The sequence below is a fragment of the Pectinophora gossypiella genome, chromosome 14, assembly GCF_024362695.1.
Source record: "Pectinophora gossypiella chromosome 14, ilPecGoss1.1, whole genome shotgun sequence".
Lineage (NCBI taxonomy): Eukaryota > Metazoa > Arthropoda > Insecta > Lepidoptera > Gelechiidae > Pectinophora > Pectinophora gossypiella.
In genome coordinates this window covers 118,491-139,033 of record NC_065417.1, presented here as the reverse complement: position 1 = coordinate 139,033, position 20,543 = coordinate 118,491, and the positions used below count along the sequence as shown (strand labels likewise).

General features: G+C 44.3%; 2 protein-coding genes across 2 annotated transcripts; one reads left to right on the top strand and one right to left on the bottom strand.

Annotated features, from left to right (window-relative positions):
• The first annotated feature begins 2,815 nt into the window (after window positions 1-2,815).
• On the top strand, window positions 2,816-16,012 carry LOC126372493 (alanine aminotransferase 1-like). The gene is made up of 10 exons (XM_050018290.1): window positions 2,816-3,188; window positions 6,627-6,716; window positions 7,345-7,439; window positions 9,735-9,928; window positions 11,558-11,760; window positions 12,746-12,868; window positions 13,692-13,895; window positions 14,006-14,149; window positions 14,527-14,641; window positions 15,504-16,012. The coding sequence occupies exons 1-10, from the start codon at window positions 3,069-3,071 to the stop codon at window positions 15,659-15,661; spliced, it is 1,446 nt and encodes a 481-aa protein (XP_049874247.1). The 5' UTR covers window positions 2,816-3,068; the 3' UTR covers window positions 15,662-16,012.
• A 100-nt stretch (window positions 16,013-16,112) lies between these two features.
• LOC126372642 (uncharacterized) lies at window positions 16,113-17,996 on the bottom strand. The gene is made up of 3 exons (XM_050018491.1): window positions 17,122-17,996; window positions 16,550-16,680; window positions 16,113-16,479 (listed from the first exon to the last, which is right to left on the bottom strand). Exons 1-3 carry the CDS (start codon window positions 17,416-17,418, stop codon window positions 16,113-16,115), a joined length of 795 nt encoding a protein of 264 aa, XP_049874448.1. The 5' UTR covers window positions 17,419-17,996.
• Window positions 17,997-20,543: the final 2,547 nt, after the last annotated feature.

Sequence of the window (20,543 nt, the reverse complement as noted above, 5' to 3'; positions counted from 1 at the left end):
GGTTATCGAATTTGGTTTTACGTTGTTGTTTGAAATTGTTTAGTTTGTGAAACAAACTGCCGGATTGTTGTGTTGGTGGAGTGAGTCGGAACCATGTTCGCGGCGATGAGGCCGCACAGCGGGACAGACGCCTGGAGCCCGCGGGGCGCCGCAGGGTCGCTGCTTGTGGCTCGTAATATGTATAACCTCATGACATGGTCGGCCACACTACATTAACTTGAGCTCTGTCTCACGCTGCACACGTTCTATTTCTTTAAGATTCTTAAGTTCATAAATACATTTATTTTTGCATTTTCAATAATACTTTTTGTTTAATAATTTACAAACAATAAACTTTAAGCTGTAAGTATAGCTGGCAGAGTCGTATCTAGTGGCGAATGAACATGACCCTTTGTCTGTGTACAGAGACGGAGCTGGTGACGATATATGCACATACTGCTCCACAGTATTGTTAACGTGTGGTATGTGACATTCTCTCTACGAGATCTATACATTATAGTGGCTAAGTGATTGTTATGCATTGTTAATTGATTGAATATAGCAAATTACAAACGAATTCAGAGTTTCATTTTGTATTTGTCCTATTTGTTACGTTTACAACAGTCCCGCAATACATCGGCTGCGGCCGGACAGCGGGACAGACGGCAGTGAGTACATCAACTTGTGCTCTGACGGACGACTGACCGCCATCACCCCGCTGTGTGGTGGTGTTGATTTAGAGCATCGATGTTACCAGATATAGAATATATTTGAGAACGGTTAACAGTTCATAACATTGATATCACGTGGTTCTCAGTTCGCCCTTATAGCTTGTGAGCGTATGTATATACTCTGCCTACCCATTTGGGGATGCACGCGTGATGCTGTATTATAAAAAAAATACTTTATTGCATCAATATTATAAAGGTTACAGTACAGTATGTCCCAGCAGATCCTAATTAATATTATTTATTTCCTATTAATAGTAACAATTAGGTACATGGCAACGGTATAATATTGTGAACGGCGGTAGTTAAGTTTAAATCTCTGTATTGGTATAGGTATTGAAAACAAAGTGTTACCGCTAACATTTTGTTTTCAATCTTTACGGCGGGAAGCATCTGGATGAGATTAAGATTGGCGTAAGACGCGATGGGTTCATGCATGCTGATTAAAATGGACTTGTGCATTATAATATAAATGTATACTAACATCACGTTGAAGATAAGAAAGGAATTCACGTTTTTATAAGTAGGTATCTAGATTATTCAAATTGCCTATTGTGTTCTCGGGTTGATAGTGGCGGATTGTGTTGGGAATTCTTGTTGAGGAAACTGATGGAGTGGATATAGTGTACGATACAAAGTACCACTGAGTATTATTACCAAAGATCGTGTATGTTTAACCCTTATACGGATATTGTGAAGCATTATAACGAACTACTTCTGTAATGGGCTCTGACACTGAGGTTTATTAATATTTTACAACTAGATTCTGTTAAATGACTATCGACATCACCCGGCTTAGCCTGGCTAGAATTTGTACCCTGATGGAGAAATACAGATCATACCGCATGCAAATTGATTCAGTGGTTCTCCATCGGGCTAGTACAGACTTACATTTTTCAGCTATTTGTAGTCGGATTTGAAAATATTCAAATTATGTGGCACTATCAAAAGTATTGTCGTATAGTTGAAAGCTAACAGCGACATCTAACAAAAATACTTAACACTTTTAGCGCGTTTTTACACACTTCATTTGAGGCTTTTACACGATGGAGTCGGGAGTAGGAATATTCCTACTTCATTCCCCCTTCCTTAAATGTTGAAGTAAAGTCACCATTGGATCACTAGATGGCGTCACGATGCACATCTAAGTACCTATTCCGTTTCAAGACTTATTTGCATCTATATTTGCATCATTATGGTTGTGACGCTAAATAATAGTATGATTGGATAAAACAATTATTACTGATAACAAGGAATTCGTCGTAATTTTCCTAGTTAATTACCTATTTAATTATAGTGTGTAGTGTTGACTGTGCTCCAACATTTTTTGTGGGTAGGTAGGTAGGTACTTTTTGTTGTCTGTTAAGGAAAATGTATTTCATTGATTACATTTTGGAGTGTATGGCATGATAATGAAGCGGAGATCTATGCATGAACCTTCACCTGCCGCCGGCGTCTGCGCAGGGGACGCAGGGATTCACCGCGCGGGACTCACACGCACCACCGTTCACAGTGTGTTCCGAAACCAACCACCTTGATAAATGATCCATATCATACAAATAAACAGACATGACCTATGTGTAAACTGGGCCCTACCCCAGGATCATAACTATCAAAATAAGTTGCAGCCACTTTTGACACGAAGCCCCGAGATCGATGTGTATGAATCATTAATTAAATTAATTGTAATCCTGAAGCGATTGATGAATGTGGAGGAAGCAAGAAAAGTGTGTCAGGATCGAAGCAAATGGAATTCAATAGTCTCTGCTTACCCCGGTGGGAAATAGGCGTGAGTTTATGTATGTATGTATGTAATCCTGCCTGTATATTATTTGCAGATATTTTTTTTTGAGGTGAAGATTTCTTATGGGGGACTTATGTGGTATCACCAACCTCGATAGTCATACCTACAAATGCTGTATTATGACGGTCTGTTGTCCAAAATAAATCAAAATAAGTAAATAAAAATGTGAATTGAAGTAAGTAACATTATATTTTTATAGTTATTAGATTAAAAGTTATCATTTGCAAACACTCTGTAGATATATTAGAAAAATGGCAAGAGTGCCTCGAGACGATTCGAGCGTGGAAGGTAGGCTTAAATAATCGGTGGCGGATGCGCCCGCGCACACTCCGCCGCGACTGCTGCACTACAACTGTTTACAATATTATAATTTTATCATAAATTATCATAGTGCATAGAAATAGTATTTACTATTTAACTTGTTTATTATATCGCGGAAGAGTGTATATATAGTTATTTAATCTCGACAAGGAAATATATCGGTGCAAACAAAGTCAACCAGCGCTCGCCGCGTTTATTTATTGTTGAATAGTATTTGTTGAAATACAACCCGTAACATGAAGCTGGAAGGAAGGTTGTCGAAGGACAACATCAACCCGCACCTGCTGGACATCGAGTACGCTGTTCGCGGGCCGCTGCTGCAACGCGCTGAGCAGATACAACGCGAACTGGACAAGGTGCGTATATATCAAATTTATTAAAGTGTGTTTCAGCACTAGGTTATAAACTATCTGTGGCGTATTTCGGGATAAGTGTATGATATCGTACTAACATTATCATCATAATTTCCTCATCATCACAGCCCATTAAAGTCCCCACTACTGAGGCACGAGCCTTCCCTATGGATGGATAGGGAGATCGGGCCATAAACCATCACGCGGGCCCAGTGCGGATTGATGGTTATTAACGACTGCTAATGCAGCCGGGACCAACGGCTTAACGTGCCTTCCGAAGCTCGGAGGAGCTCGAGATGAATTTTTTTTTTGTGGTCACCCATCCTATGACCGGCCTTTGCGAAAGTTCGCAGACCGAGCGCGTTTACCGCTGCGCCACCGAGCTCCTCAATAATTCATAATTTCCTATGGACAATGATTATGATTATTGTGGTGAAAATATTGTTAATCAATCTGCAAAGAAAATTGTTGCTGCAGAATGCTAAAGCTATAAGTTTTATAGCTAAATATTATAAACCTCGATCCAAACCACATTTCCCTGCCTAATAAGTACTCGTTATCAAATAGTTAAGTATCAATGTTACGAAGTATGTCTCCACTATATCTTATTGAGTCTACCTCAAAATTGTACGATCTCAAATACCTAGTTGGTACGTCCAAACTCCTTAACTGTAATTATTCGTACTCGAGGGCTTGATGGGACTGTTATTATAATAATGTAATAATTTAAATCTAATCATTTTTGGGCTTGTTTAGTAAACACTTTGAATCAATAATGTGTTTGTGTGCGACCCTCAGCGGGCTCCCTTGGGCGAGGAGCAGTCGTCGTATGGTGGCCGTAGCGTGGCTGTATAGCTGGTGATGGTCACCGCCACTACAGTGCGACCATCAGCCCAGACGTCGGTAGATTCCAGCTTGTTCACAACATGTTCCCGCCACGCGCCACCCCACACCATGCGTACATCAAATGAAATGGAAAGGGTTACTTTATGATAAGTTATGTTTCGAGAGGATGTATACTCCATTTTATTACGTAATAAGATGCCGGATTATTTTTTTGTCATGTCAATAGCAGAGGCGGGCAATAAAAACATATTTTCGCGGGTCGCTCGCCAGGGACGGAACCAGGGCGGAGAGAAATACGAGCCGCGGAACATCCGCGAGCGGGGAGGGTCGGATTTGCAAGTCAGGGACAAATCGTCGGAGACTTAACTTGTCTCCATTAGTCGGGGCTGGAGCGGCTGGAGGCGGCCCTGGGCGGCGAGGGCGGGGGTGGGCGCGGGGTGCGGGGTAAGTTATGTGTAGTTCGACGCAATAAGGGAGATTTATCGCGCTGTTTGTGTTGTTGCCGCCGCTGGTCCCGCCTGCGACCACCACTACACACAAAAAGCCTTCACTTAGTAGCCCACTTATAGGTATCTCAATTAGAATCGTAGTTGTATTTAAAATTGAAACTCAACCTTTCCGTTCATGAGAGAAATAAATTAATCGGTATATTTTTAAAAGGTCACGACTGGCTTGGTCTTAGGTACCTGTAACTAGATGTGATGCAAAGATGTTGTTCCAATGCTAAGTTTATGGCAATTTTAATTTCACCTACTTGGAGGATATTCATCTCCGAACTTATTTAATGATTAGGTGTGAGTATGAAACGAGCATTATAGACAGCCCTCGAGTCAATCTATCTTCGCGGAGCAGTTCCTCCGCAGTGCTTGTATTGTATCTCCACCTATTTCTCCATATCAAATATATTATCTCTCTAGCGTTAGGTATCCCCTTTTAACGGGTTTCGCTTACCTTCAAGAGTTGAAAAGTCCGGTTTTTTACAGAAGCTATGGCTTATATCTGACATTCCAACCCACGAAGGGAAAGCCAGCCCAATACAGGCTAGGTCGCATACTTTCGAAACTTCTCGGGAATGTGGGTTTCGTTACAAATATCATATCCCCACTTATTTGTTAAGATCTTTCCAACAAACAGTTGGCGACATAGCAACTCCATAGAATACAACTCAGTGGCGTTGTTCCCGCACCGCGCGGCGAGATTCAAGTGCCAAGATTCAAGATACTACCTACGTGCATTGCTGTTACCTCCCCACATAACTTGGACGTCTTTGAAATATGTACCTACATCTTCCTATTTATTTTATAAGTTTTATAACTTAGCGAACCTTTTTTTATAGTCGAAGTCGCCGCCGCCGTTGATGATCAAAATAAAGACATCGCCAGCCTTCACATCGCCGTTCTGTGTCTTTTCTGTATCGGATTATATCTCCATTTGTGACCAACTTGAGCTGCGCAAAAGTTGTACAGTATTCATCCCGCGATGACGATGCGGAGTTGTTACTTTCTGCCTTTATCAAGTTACAGCGAGTTAGCGAGGCTTTGTGTTCTGCAAGTTTTCTGATTTGGTAACGAGAGCACGCGGCGTGGAGCCGCGAGCGGAGGCGAGATGGGCTCGTTAATTCCCCCGACAGAGGTCAAAAAGCGGAGGCATTCGCAATGTCCCTTTTAACTGCCGCATAAATCTTCGGAGCGGCAGTAAAGAGTCTTGAAGTATCTCGAATTCTTACGGCTCCATTTACATCGCCGCCTTCGTCTCGCACCCGCCCCGCGGTAATGGCCGCGCCGCCATTTGTCCCGACAAATGATACCGGGAATCAATCGGGAATAGACAGTTGGCTAGTCAGTCAATCAAATTCGGTGGCTGACGGAGGACCCGTGTCGGGAGACATCTACTTGATCGGTTTACGAGTGAGCGTGATTGATGCCGGACATTGGCGGGTTTATGTTACCTTCATTATTACAGCTCTGACATGTGAATGTAGGTCTGTGCTCCAAGCGAGCAGCGAGTGCCCTCGCGGGTGACCGCGGTGATAACGGACGAGCGCACGTCACGTTGCTCTCTATTTACAAACGCATTATTAACGTAAACTCTATCTTGAGATGTAAGTATTTGCGCAATTTGGCCGAGCATACCGGAAGGGCTGCATATATCTCCGGCCCCCTCCAATATTGGGGGCATGATCGGGCAACTTGGCATTCACGTCACACGAAAGCGATTTATAGGGTTCCCGGCGGTCCGACGTCTTTCACGGGCTACAGCCTGCACGGCTGGCACTTGGACCAGTTTGCAGTTTTCGCAGATTGTTTATTTTGTAACCCTGTGTAAGTTATTCGTATTCAGTAAACGATTTTGCAATAATATAATTTTCGTACATGTTCCGTAACTGATATACATTTTACTTATCATTCCGGACCCGGAGATGCCGTTAAATCCAACTGTGGAATAGTAGGTACGTTGTAATGATGCGTGCGTTATGTTGGACACGTATACTTACATACGTAATATTTTATTGTCTGCGCCTTTCTAATTTTTTGGTTATAACATAAAAGCACGCCGAGTAAGTAGTATATTTTTACCTACTATTGTGTGTTGCAGGGCGTGAAGAAGCCGTTCACGAAAGTGATCTATGCCAATGTCGGCGACTGTCACGCGCTCGGGCAGAAGCCCATCACCTTCATCAGACAGGTCGGTAGTTCTAACACACACACGGTTACCCATTAAATGCCTCTAGTCTTGACAACTCCAAAGATCATAATGCTTTTATGACCATAGCAACAGAAAAGCTAAAGGAAAATGTTCTGGTTTAAGTCTAGCAGTCATAGGTGTGTGTGCGGCGCGGGCGGCGCGGCTCGTTACGTCGCGTCGCAGCCTCCTCCCGGCTGGGCGCTCATTCGGAACGTCAACACTCAATTATCGAAGCAAATGTTTGCAGCCTTCGCACCTCAATCACGCTGTGTAGATTAACATCGGGGGGCGCCCGATCTTCGCCGTAGCGTTCATATAACACGTTGCTCGCCATATAGAAGAAGAATGACAATCAATAACTACATTATTTAATACATACATACAAATATAAATCCATACACTCGCGTCTGTAATCTGTAATGTGGTGGCCAGAGCCACAAGAAATTAAAAGACAACTTGCAGTCACTTTTGATACGAAGTCCTAAGATGGAAATTATTAATCATCCATATTTCCACAATACCTCAGTCGTTTGTGATGATGTAACAGCTGAACATTATGTTTTTCATTCTCTCCCAGTTCAGTCTAGAAGCATGTAGGTATGTGTATTTAATTAACTGTCTATGTCAGGTGTTGTCGCTGGTGTCGGATCCGGAGTGCATCGCGTCCTCGGCCGCGCCGGAGGACGTCAAGCAGAGAGCTCGCGAGCTGCTCGCCGACTGCACGTGAGTACCGACATGACATAGCATTATCACGTTTTCTCCAGGTATACACCATGTTGCTCCACGTTTTTTGAGCTTGTACTTACTTGGGTCTGCCTTTATTTTTCTATCGTGCAGCATTTCTCAGCAACCCTGGTGTCAGAGTTATTATTGAGCGGCCTCAGGCGCCTGACATGGCTCATGTAACGACCACCCTTTGAAGTACGGGATCATCTTACTTTTGTTAATAATAAAGTGATTCAGTCTGTAGTAATCTCCAAACCCTAACCAAACAAAGAACTTCTTACAAAGTGATTTCTATAATGTCCTCACCGGGAATCGAACTCGGACATCCAGATCGCGATCCACTAAAAAAAAAGCAATTCCAACTTATTGTAGGAAACGTCCAGCGATGGCCGAATACGGTGTCTCGCATTATATATGGTAATGAGGGTGCTGGTCGGGGCCAGCGAGGGCCGCCCTGCTGCCTGCTCAGATATTCGATTAAGGAGGAAATATTTCCAACATTGAAGCGCTTTGCTAGTGTCTATTTCCGAGAAGGATAAAATGGATTGATAGGCACCATGGCGGGGTTGGGGCATGCTTCATTAGCTGCACGATGTTGTCAATAATTCACGACGGCTGATGGATTAACTTTAATGTGGACCTCACGCGTGTCTCCCGGCTGACACTGCCTAGCCAGTGTAGTGTACTGTAGTGTGTTATATGGGGTTTTAATTTGTGGAATCTTTTGTTCAGAAGATCGTATCCGGCCCATTTAGTCATTATCTGTAGTTTTTCCTCTACCTTGATTCGTGTAGTATCTACTGCACTATAGCATAATAGCAATTATTATAAATATGCTAACGAAGCTACTAATTAAGCAACAATGTCGCGGAAAAACATAATTCTGATTTGTATTCATCTAGTACTTATCGATAATGATAAAGTTTAATAAGGTAACATGGACCAGTAGACGCTTCTGTTCGTAATCTGTATTTCCTATTTACTCATTGGTGTGCTGTGAAGGTGCGAGCACCACGTTTATATTTGATAACATGCGCATAAACATTTGATTTGCAATGCTCAGCTATAATATTACTTTATAGCCCGTATAAGTAATATAACTGCCGCGATTGGTTTCGAAAGAAATGCTTAGAATTAAGTATGTGGGTATTAGATCTCATCACTGTTAGTGTAGGTGCATGGTAACAAGTAATTATTCAAACAGCAACAAAGTTCCTTATTACAAATCGAACACTAAAAGATAAACTAGGTGTACAATGTAGTCCGCGTCACGTAATAAGTCACGCGGCCGCGGCGCTACAGTCGCAGATTCTGCATATAATATAATTATTATGGTTTGACAATTAGTTTCATTAAAATCAGTCGACTTCTTTCGTAGCGTGGATTATTTTAAACTTAGTTTATCTCTAGCCTTCGTTTTGTAATAACACTGCAACTTGCTTATTGAACGTATTTTTTTATTTAAAATAAGAATGTTATTCACAACATTAACTCCCAGTGTATAGGTACTGAAGACGATATAAATTAGCGGAGTTCCACATAACATTAGCGAGACGATCAGGGTAGCTCCGTATCACAGCATCCATCTAACAGTAATTACGTACTCGTAATGAGCGGATTGAAGAGGGTCCATCTCGTCTTGTGTGCCTATCTCCTATCTCGTTTCGTTATTTACTTTTTTGTTGATCTCATTCATTCTTCTTTATAAGAGGCTTTCATTTGAGACCGTCTCTTCTCTTCTCTTGGTTTATTTTTACGCGCACAATTGATACGTTGGTAATTATTAAAATCAAGGGGTTATTCAGCATATCAGGCGTATCAAAAAAAAACAAATTATTTTAATTATTTTTTTGCGGTTCAACTTAGTTGTGGTTTGCTTTATAGTTTTTTTTCTTTTACGGCAAATAGGCGTGATCGTATGTATGTAAGTATGGAGATTCTTATACTTTCGTATCTTCTCATGGGCGTGGTTTTGATCCAGCGGAGGGCAAGTCAGGTCAAGGGTTATTTTATGGTGGTACATATCAAAATCAGCAAAAAATGCTGCTAATTGTGTCCTCCCTGCACACCTGGCTGGCTACGGGACAAGATAAGCATTAACGTCTTACCATGCGGGGTTTTCTTGGCAGATATGGAAACTAGAAACCCTCTGATTATCTGACATTTCAATAATATGACAGGAAGTATTATGACATTTTCAACCATTAAAATCGTGTAGGGATTTTGATTGTGCTAAAAACTAAAGTTGCCCGATTAGACCTCTCGTATAATACTGTATGTGTGTCTGCGTAGGTCGGGGTCGGTGGGGTCGTACTCCCCGCCGGCGGGGCTGCGCATAGTGCGGCGTCGCGGGGCTGAATACCTGCGCAAGCGCGACGGTGGGGTACCAGCCGACGTTGATGACATCCTGCTCGGCGCCGGCGCCACCGACCTCATACGGGCCGTGTTTCAGTTGATCAACTGCCCCGTTGACGGGAAACCGCCAGGTAAGTAATTTTATTACTATTTTTTTTTTATGGTAAGTACTATACCTAATAGCTACACATATAATAAGTATTCACTCTCTAACACTACAAAATACACGTATTTTGAATAAAGGAAATGACAGGACGTCTTCTCAATAAGCATTATTGTATTTAACTTTTCCTTGGGTGCCTATTAGATAACGGTCGTATCTTTTTTTTATAAATTGATATTTTATTGTGGATCATCGTGTCACGCGACACCCACAATGCATACGGGTGGCACAGGTGACGTATCCGCGACCCCACCCCGCACTCCGCACCCGCCGGCTGGTAATCCGTAATGAACGAACGATCATTATATTATCCTGCAGATATAAATAGGTACACCCCGCCGCCGCCGGATTAACTATGTACGTTTTGATAAATAATTTATCGAGTCATCGCCACAGCCTATCACAAATAGTCCCAACAATATTGTTAGCCATTATTGGCGCTGAGTTTTGGAGCAAACATAAACAATTCGATCTCCGTTTGTATTCAGGATATTTTCTTGTTCCTAAGGGCGCCCGACATCGTCGGGGCTACCCTCCTCAACATTAGGAGGTGCTTGTTATTCAGGGGGACCAGCGACCCCCAAGTGCTGAAAATAAAAAGGTACAAGTGGGATGATTGCTATTTTTGTTGACTTGCGAATATAGATCTTCTAGATGTTATATAATGTAATGTAATAAACAACAGATATGATCAAGATCGTTACCCTGCCTACCATTACTATTCCAGACAATTAATTACCTATGTATATTTGTGTTGGAGACATAAATAGCAACCGCCGTGGAACAGGAAACAAAACTAAACGGACAGTGAAACTTTCTCTAACTGTCGCATGTGTGGGGCTACAATACATACATACATATATTGTACATGTATGTATACATACATGCAATTGCTCGTTCATATAAACTCTTATTCGTGTATTTTATAGATAGGTAAGGTTCTCTATGTGTTAAGGGTACGGCCGTGATGGTCATATCAAGACCATTCAACCACAAACTATGTTGTTATGCTCCCCGATACGGACGGATGCTTCCTTCCAATATTCGTATAAAAATGTTACGGTTGTTTTATCTGACGAACTGTTTTCCCCTAGTTCTGCATACGATATTACCAACGTCAGCGCGGGGCGGTGGAATGCCGCGCCATACTCGTACGTACCCTGGTATGCCTGGTATACAGGTACACAGACCCAATTTGTAAATACTTTAGACCTCATTCCCGCGGTCTGTTGTGTCGTGAGCTCGGATCTATGATAGGTAGTGCTTTCAGTTTTTCATTATCTTGTTTTCTACATGTACCTATGTTTTTATAACCGTAGCACTGGGTGGTTATTTTCTTATTTTCATTACACTGCCTTAAACGGCCAATCTCTCCAATCAATCAGGTCGTCCAATCTTGTAGACAACCAGAAGACGGAAAGAGGAGTCATACTTTGAAGAATCATAGAACGAAGTCGAGAGTGTTGGCAACAAATAAGGGCCTAATCGGCCACTCGCTTCTTTTTTATCCTAAAAAAGAAAAGCTTGCACCAGTTTAAACTGCGTATACCTAGTCAATTTCAATAATTTACCCAATATATAACGTTGGTGTGTGTAGCGGTGATGGTGCCAGTGCCGCAGTACCCGGTGTTCTCGGGGCTGCTGGCGGAGCTGGGCGTGCGGCGAGTGGACTACCAGCTGAGCGAGGATGCCGGCTGGGCGCTGGACCCGCGCGAGCTGCGCCGCAGCTGGCTCGCCCACGCGGGCGACCACGCGCTCAGGGCCATCGTAATCATCAACCCCGGGAACCCCACCGGACAGGTATATGCATATTATTTAGTATACCTATAATATTCTAAGGTTGAGTCTCTGGTTACCTACTAGGATGCGTTCTCATATGGCTGACACGTCCGATCTTGGCAGTAAATGTGCGGCTGCAATATACTTGTACTTATATTATTTAGTAAGACACGTCTTAGATAAATTGTAGGTAGTCTGTAATCGCCGAGGTCATAAATCTTCAGAAAATAAATTACAGCCTCTTTTGGTTCTGGCTTCGAGGCCCCAGTGTTTTTGTAAATGAAAAAGAAACTATTGGCTAAACAGCAAATTTTAATTTTAACGATTTAGGCATTCAGTTCCAAGACGACATGAACGAACGTTCGTAAGTATACTTTGTTGACATATTGATGGACCATCTGGAAAGCGAAGGGTGTGGAGAGTTGTAGCTGCGTTACAAATATGCTCCGTCGCAATAATAATTAATGTGAACCACCGTACACGGCAGTGGGTCGCCCCCGGCAGTCAGGACAATGAGAACGAATGAATAAACCGCGCGCATTGTGTTGCGTGTGTACCGACATGTGGTCCCTAATGGATGGAAACAACATACACAAATACGTAACAAATATAACCTTACTGCGAATACAACTAAGCTTTTATGACGCTGCTGGAATGGAAGCGAACATATGTCTTCAACTGATTGTACTGATTATCTATTAGAATCGTCATCTCCGTAGTGTTATCCCGTTTTCACAGGATCCGCTTACCTAACCTTAAGATTTGATAGGTCTGGTTTTTTACAGATGCGACTGCCTGTCTGAACTTTCAACCTGCTCGTCTATTCGGATATGTTGTACAAATTGACAGCGGAATTGTGCCCTTTCCACCATGATGCCCATTATATGGCCAATCGCTTGTCACCATACGGTTCATCATATTGTCAGTCTCAGGACTTGCGCATCAAAAGTGGCTTACCGCATTCGGGCAATAGTTTTGTATGTATCAAACAATCTGTTGGTGTCAGGTGCTGTCCCGTGAGAACATAGAGGAGGTGGTGCGGTTCGCGTACGAGCACGGGCTGCTGATCCTGGCCGACGAGGTCTACCAGGAGAACATCGTCTGCAAGCCCTTTCACTCCTTCAAGAAGGTCAGCTTCAACAGTTCAATCTCATATCACACAACAGAAGATAGTTACGAAATAATACAAAACACTGTTCGAAATAAGATTTATTTGAGTGAATTGGATCCAGGGTTTGATTAGGCTAAGTATCCTGAAAACAGCAATATACAAGTTTTTTTATGCGCTATTTTAACACACAAATTCCTTCGCCTAAATTATCTAGTATAAGCACACTCAATATAATTTGAAACATCTTCAACGGCACTCTCACTTGGCTTTATATTTATTACGATAATTATTTAGCGAGATGAAAATTATTGTCGTAGAATAATGATGATCAGCGGGCAGGCTCGGCAATGATATATTCAATTAACCTTGTACGTGTGGACGTGCGCCCCGCGGCCCGTGAGCGCGGCTAAGTATACTGCGACCTTTTCTATTTGCGTTAGCAAGGTTTAGAGTTGGACAACCACCAAGCCTTCTAAAATGTACGACGCTGAAAAATTTTAATATCGTAAATAACATAAGATCGCATCGTTGTATTTTTATCGGCCAACGTTGTACATCCTAAGTTTTGTAGTATTCCCCCTGGCAATCTAAACAACAAAATTGGATTCTTGATTAAATTCCTGACCACTAGCGTACCGTCGTTGGGAATCCGCATGCATCTGAGACTGCATCTACACTTACTCCTACTAGTAATCTTTAGTAAGAAACTTAGGTACTACTTAACTCATAATGCTACTTACTTACTGATCTTTTGTAAATCCTATTTCGGCACAAGTCAATGCAAAAACCCCACTTGTTATAAAACTAGGCTAATGAGATGAGAACGTGTGTTTGCACCCAGGTGATGCACGAGATGGGCGAGCCGTACGCCAGCATGGACCTGTGCAGCTTGCTGACGCTGTCCAAGGGCTGGTCGGCGGAGTGCGGGCTGCGCGCGGCGCTGGCCGAGCTGCGCGTGTGCCGCGACGTGAGCGCCGTGCTGGGCCGGGCGCGGGCCGTCGCGCAGTGCCCGCCCGTGCTGGGGCAGTGCGCGCTCGACTGTGTCGTATGTAGCCGTATACTGTCTCTGCTGATAGATCATTCAAAACTGTCTTTGTAGGTTATTTACTACCGACTCATTACTTACCTCCTAACATAGTACTTTCCTTATCATAGCTGCGTCCCCCGGCGCCGAGCGAGCCGTCGTACGCGCAGTTCTCCCAGGAGCGGTCACAGATACACCGCACACTGTGCGCCCGCGCCGCCGCCGCGCACGCCGCCTTCAACGACATACCCGGATACTCCTGCAATACTATCGATGTGAGTACATACGCTTCTATATTGGCTGTACTCGCCCTTGGAATGTTGAGTGTTTTTTTTCCTAATCAATAGTGTTCCACTGCTAGGGTCCCCTATTTTTCCATCGGGGATTTCCACCAATTGATGCATCATTTAATGCTATCTATGTAGATAGACGTCGTATGGCCATTGGTCGAAGCCCTCGATATAATTCGAGGTTACTGTGCCGCGAAGGTAAATCACCTCTACAACGCCAACCCTCACCTCTGAGTCGTCGCCCGCGTATCTTGTATCACGCATGCTGCCAATATGATAACCCCACTAAATACCATTTCAGCTTTAAAGCCTTTCATCCCACGACTTGTTAATTTATTTGTAAATATGTGGGTATGTGTCAGGGCGCGATGTTCGCGTTCCCGCGCGTGGAGATCCCGGCGCGGGCGCAGGCGGCGGCGGCGTCGCTCGGACACACGCCCGACGAGTTCTACTGTCTCAGGCTGCTCGAAGCGACAGGTCAGTGACAGGAATAATCCCTTTAGTATGCTGTCCAGTCTGTTCACATTTCTGATAATACAGTTGTGAGTGCCTGGAATTTTATCTCTAGAACGTTCGATGAGCTCTCCAAAATAAATATGGTTTCTATTCAAACAAAACTCTTCAATCTTCGAGCAACGTTAACAAATAGATATCATGAACACAAAAATCTTCTGACAAAAAAGCTCTACAATACATATCAAACAATGTTCGCGTAATTTGATCAAAGCTTGTAGGAAATGTCGGAAAAACTTATTTCCCGTTATTGAAAGAAACGTTCGTTTGATTTGTGTACGTAGACTCGTGTAGAGGGAACATTAGCAATCACTTACTGGCGCCGACCAGCCGTTGTGTGTGTGTAGTACAGCTGCCGGTTCACGCGAGGCCCGCATTAGAGGCGTTATCACGAGGTTTTTGGAGCCACGCAGGCTCATTGCGCGTATTTATAGGTCCATAGGGCGTTAATGAACTTCCAACGGCAACGCGCTTACAGCAGGATACGATGCTCCTCGACGATATAACCAGTTATATCAAAGCAATGATTATATTCCATAAAGGGCCTCCTCCTTCCTTGTGTCCAATACGGGTAAACAACTAAGTAATACTAACTTTTACATCAAAAAATGTGGACCGCAATAAATTAAATGATTAATATGAATTCTGAAGTTAGACTGATCATTTTAGATTTTTGCCCATTTGGGTCTAGTTACGAGAGATCAAAAGTAGGTTCCACGTACAAGTGACACACAGCTAATAAGTATTGAGCCCATTAACGGGGGTGTGTAGTTACATCCGCCGGGGTGCAGCAGGCGTGATACATATGTCATGTACGTATGTCCAGGTATCTGCGTGGTGCCGGGCAGTGGGTTCGGACAAGCCGCGGGCAGCTTCCACTTCCGCACCACCATCCTGCACGAGCGGGACACCTTCCACCACATGCTGCGGGAGTTCCGACGGTTCCACCTGATGTTCCGCGAGGAGTTTGCTGATGAGGAATAGAACTAGAACTGTCGAGTATAAGGGGAGTTTTATATGGAGTGGGCCAGAGGTTGATTGGCATGATTCCTTAAACTGTATCGCTTATTTATTATTTTATAGGAGATTTATTAACAAAATCTGGCACCATTACGCACGAGTATAAATTATTATATCAGTTTGTTTTTTACTATATAGACTTTTTAGGTCTATTTTATTTGTTATTTAGGCTGTGGATTATTTTTTGTTTTAATACAGATGAATTTAATTCGTATTAATCTATTTAGATGGGATTGAAAGAAAATATTTCAAATAATCTCTAATTTTATTTCTGTTCTAGGTTAAGTTTAAATAAATAAATAGTTACACTTATTAGTATGACGTGTTACTACCAATATACCCCCTGTCTCGTCGTAATGGAGGACCGCGGGTAATATAAGCGAGCAGGGCGCAGCCGTCCGTACAGCAGGTGCCGTCACTGCAGCTCGGAGTAGCACAGCTGGAAGCTGTCGCACAGCAGCGCCAGCTGCTCGGAGCGCACGCGGCCCAGCTCGCGGCGCAGCAGCGCGGCGGCGCGGGCGCGCTGGCGCGGGGACGCGGCGCGCTGCTGCACGCGCAGGTACTCCTGCACGCAGCGCAGCGCCGCGCGCCGCAGCGACTCCTGCGGGGACCACACTCGCTTAGTGGGCGAAGCAGCTTCACTAGTGTTGCTCGTGTCGGGGCGGTGTGTCCGTACCTGCGAGGTGTCCAGCAGCGAGCGCCACACGTCGCGCAGCTCCTCCTGGTGGCGGCACGGGTCGCCGGCGCTGGGCACGCGGTGGCTCGTCTCGTTCACGAACCGCCTGCAACACGCCCCCCGTCACTCTCACTCCCAGTACGTACTATACGAACCGTCCCGCGGCAGTGCCGTACCGGTACTCCTCGGTCATGTTGGCGTAGATGTGGTCGAAGAAGTCCGACTGCTTGCTGGAGACGAGCCGGAACCGTTTCGCCCCGCTGCGCCGCACCTCCGGGGACATGGACTTGTGCATGCGCACGAACACCTGCCGATACACGACACCAGATATTGTCGTCGTACGATTTAAGTATGTGCATGTAATAACGGTCACCCTAACGGGCTGTTTGATGCAGAAACGTATCTGGCGGGGTGCAAGGAAACAGCCTCTGTGGGTGGGTCACGTGCGAGAGACGTACTGTCCGATACAGAGAAAACATCTATCTACTACAGGGTCCCATGATGGAGAAGAGATTCCTATAGAACAAGAAGAAACACACGTCAAGTTACTGAGCCTACATATGATGAAGCTATATTTATTTATTTGTACACAATAAAACAGACACAAGAAACATACAAAGAAAACAGATAGTACAGGCAAGCTTATCTCTAATCAAAGAGATTTCTTCCAGCTGACCTACGTGACAAAAGAAACTTTCAACGTATAATATTATATATCTACTGATAGTGTCAGTTTTACATCTAGTACCTTAGTCAGCTGGTTCATCATATTGCTGAGCATGGCGTTGACCTGTCGGGTCTCGGGGTACTGGTACACGCACTCCACGGGCGGCGCCGCCGTCATGCTGTTCTGGGCGCGCACCGCCTGCGCCGGCGGGGCCGGGGGGGCGGAGGCGGCTGGGGGCAGCGGAGGGGCTGGTGGTGGTGGGGAAGGCGGAACGCCGTCCTCCGAGATGCGAAGGTCGAACGACACTTCGCCTGTGATCTCGATCGCGCTGCGCGCGCGCATGATCCACGCCACCGTCGCCCACCACAGCCACCACATATCTCGCCGGACAAGTTCACACGTTTACGAGCACTCCGTAAAGTGCGCGCAATAAAACCAACGTCGGATGCCGATAACGTTTATTGGCGAACAAATGGATACTAATTTCAATGAGACGTGTGTGTGATGGTTATGTGACGCAGTACATCGGGTGGAGGCAATTCTGCATGTGTTTATAAATCCTCTTTGTTCCGGTGGTTCCGGGGCTCACTTACCTGATCCAACGTTTAGTCTAGAATTGCATGATGTTTTGAAGACCTTTGAAGCAGGAAATAATGACAGTAATAAGTAGTTATATTTATTATTTTCTAGTTTTCAAGTTTGGAACCCCGCTATCGCTCAAATAAACATACACTATGTGCGACCAAACAATATGCAGTGCCGCAAACTTGGAAAATAGAACGTGACACTAGTAGTACATGCGTTTGTAGTTTATCGACGATTACCATTGAAAATGATGTAGGGTTCTTGGTTGTGCGTTTGGCTTCCGAGTACCTTACCTAGTGGTTTCTTTTTCTACAATATTTTATTATCTATATTTTTTTGACGAGACTTATTGTAGATTTGCCGCAGATGGCATTAACTACTTGGCCGGACATGTGGGGAGCGCTGAAGGCTCTCAACGGGTACAAAATTTAAGACAACAGGCCTGAGGGTGCCTGAGAGTAGGGCGCGAACCTCGGCTCAGGGCAACGTCTGAAGGAATCATATTTGAAAGAATTAATCGACCCTATTGGATCGACAGCAGTAAGCACCGAATAATGGAGACCACGCCGGCGGGGTCGGTATCGGGGTTATGAAGTGTTTGTTGTCGCGAGATGATTGGCCGCCTCTAAGTACAGCTAGAGTAATCGGGTTGTCAGGATCGTACACTACATCGTCCTTTGGGCGCCGGTACTTTTCCGTACCGTCCCTAAGCGGGATGTATTCGGAAGCCGCAACTAACAACCTGTGGATTTGGGTGGTGCGGAGCAGAATCGAGAAAACCTTTCGAAGCTAATTTGCGCCATTGGGCAATCTGTGCATATCATACACGTAAAAGATGAATGAAAAGTGACTTCCAGTTGTGCGTGTCATATACTTGCTTGCTTACTTCAATCACCAGTCACAAGTCCAACGCATGGCAGTTTATAATACGTGTATCTATGTATTTTAAAATGATAATGATCAGGTCTCCTTGTATGATCAGGCCGCTGCGCGCGCGCCGCGGCTCCGTCGCACTCGCCGCCGTCATCTATTATTCAATTCCATAAGCTGTGTCCAGTGTGAGGCGCGGGGCGTGTCGAGCACGGCGGCGAGGGTCCAGCAGGCTGCGGGAGACGCGACCCTCGTGTTGTACACAACCGGACAAGTATTCCCGTACTTCCCGTGTACCTCTAATTCCTAGAACCCGCACATAATGATTAATAATGTCATTATTCCAAGTTTCATTACGACGTTAGGCTAACGAACACCCTCGTCCCGAGTCCCGGGTGACATTTAGGGACTTTGGGAGCAAATAGCTAAATACGGCGGCGGGCCGGCTAGTCAAACACGCACACATGCGCACCGGGTCGTGGGCCCGCACACGCGGACAGGCGGTGCCTCTCCCAAGTTAATCCGAGCTCGTTAAACACACACGCCTCACCCCCCCCCCGCCCCGCCCCCGCCGCCTACACCCCGCCCCCTCCTGCCGACACTCAAATTACAAGACTAGCCGAGAATTTCCGACTTAGTAGTTCTTATTTGACCATTTCTGGCTTTGTTGACGCCCGTCATGCGGTCGAGAAGTGAAATAAACCTCTGGGGCACTAACCATGTTAATGACACTGCGGCGCACCCTTCTCAAGTTAGGCCAAAACTTGCTGTTGCTCACATTAGAGAGTAAGTATGTGCTACACATTTTTAATTAAACTCTTTAACACGGAAGCTTCGCATCTGGTATGATGGCTCGTGTCCCCGCCATAAGCTCTATACAAAATCCGTAAAGTAGAGTATCCGTGGAGTTTTGTTACACCAGTTGTATTGTCATCTCGTCACGAGATAAACAGCTACGTGCTGCAACAATGGGAGGCTGGACCTCGCAAGTTGCCCGGTGACACGTGATGGCGGGTGCTTACTCGTGGACTGGGCTGCTCTAGAATAGTATACTATACTTATAAATATTTCTGAAGAACTACTTTTAAAATCAGGAGCTTCACGCTGTCGTCCGCACGTGGTCAGCTAAACATGGTAATGAAGTCCCACACCCCGGAGACACGTCACGGGCGGATCCGGGACTGACTCGCAACTCCATCGCGAGAGTAATTAGCTCGCTGATTGACGCGAGTTTAAACTTGTTTTAAGTGATTTGTTCTACATAAACACGTTCCGGGCGACATCGACACAATCATTAAACAAAACTTCAACAAGAAACAGTGAACTCTCAAAATGGCCTCCCGGCGTTACGGAGGCGAGCGTTCAATGAGGCTTTTATACATTTCTGTTATTGCTGACTCTTTATAATAATAATATTTTATATGCGTAGATAACTCGTAGATACAATTCACAGGTGGTAATGTAGAATTAAGTAAGGTAATTTTATGTAACATACAAGCAGTTTATGTAAATAAAATTAACAAAATAAAATTAAATACAACATGCATTAAATTGTATTACGATTATGTCAAATTAACAAAACAGGACGGAAGAGGCGAGTCACAGGGACTGTAACCTGGAACCTGACAGAGGGCACCAGTAACTGTCAGTACTATTTAGAGGCGGAGGACAGGTCCTAGTACGGCTTTTAAATATACTACTTACTCTGGGCGCCGGGACGCCGTTGTTAACTATAAATATTTGCCGTACCTTGATTATGTAGTGATGAAATGCTATAGAATTAGATGAAAATACTCCAATTTAATAGGCAAATTCTTCTCTATACAGTTTTCATAAAATATATACATATAGGTGCTAATTCCTGTAAATACCATCTAATTTTATTTTAAGTTATATCTGTCATTTTCTTATCCGCCGAAAAGGAAAGGGACGGGTAATCGACAAGCATAAAATTTATGGAACACACGTCAATTTTAAGCACAAATCTAAACCAACCGTCTAAAAATTTTACGTCAGTCAATAACCCGACACATTAATTTACCCATTCT

Coding starts and splice junctions, on each gene's coding strand:
- LOC126372642 (XM_050018491.1), bottom strand. CDS start 17,418: ATGTGGTGGCTGTGGTGGGCGACGGTGGCGTGGATCATGCGCGCGCGC. Junction 16,681..17,121: donor TGATGAACCAGCTGACTAAG/GTACTAGATGTA, acceptor GTGTATCGGCAG/GTGTTCGTGCGCATGCACAA. Junction 16,480..16,549: donor AACATGACCGAGGAGTACCG/GTACGGCACTGC, acceptor GGCGTGTTGCAG/GCGGTTCGTGAACGAGACGA.
- LOC126372493 (XM_050018290.1), top strand. CDS start 3,069: ATGAAGCTGGAAGGAAGGTTGTCGAAGGACAACATCAACCCGCACCTG. Junction 11,761..12,745: donor CCGGGAACCCCACCGGACAG/GTATATGCATAT, acceptor TGTTGGTGTCAG/GTGCTGTCCCGTGAGAACAT. Junction 13,896..14,005: donor AGTGCGCGCTCGACTGTGTC/GTATGTAGCCGT, acceptor TCCTTATCATAG/CTGCGTCCCCCGGCGCCGAG.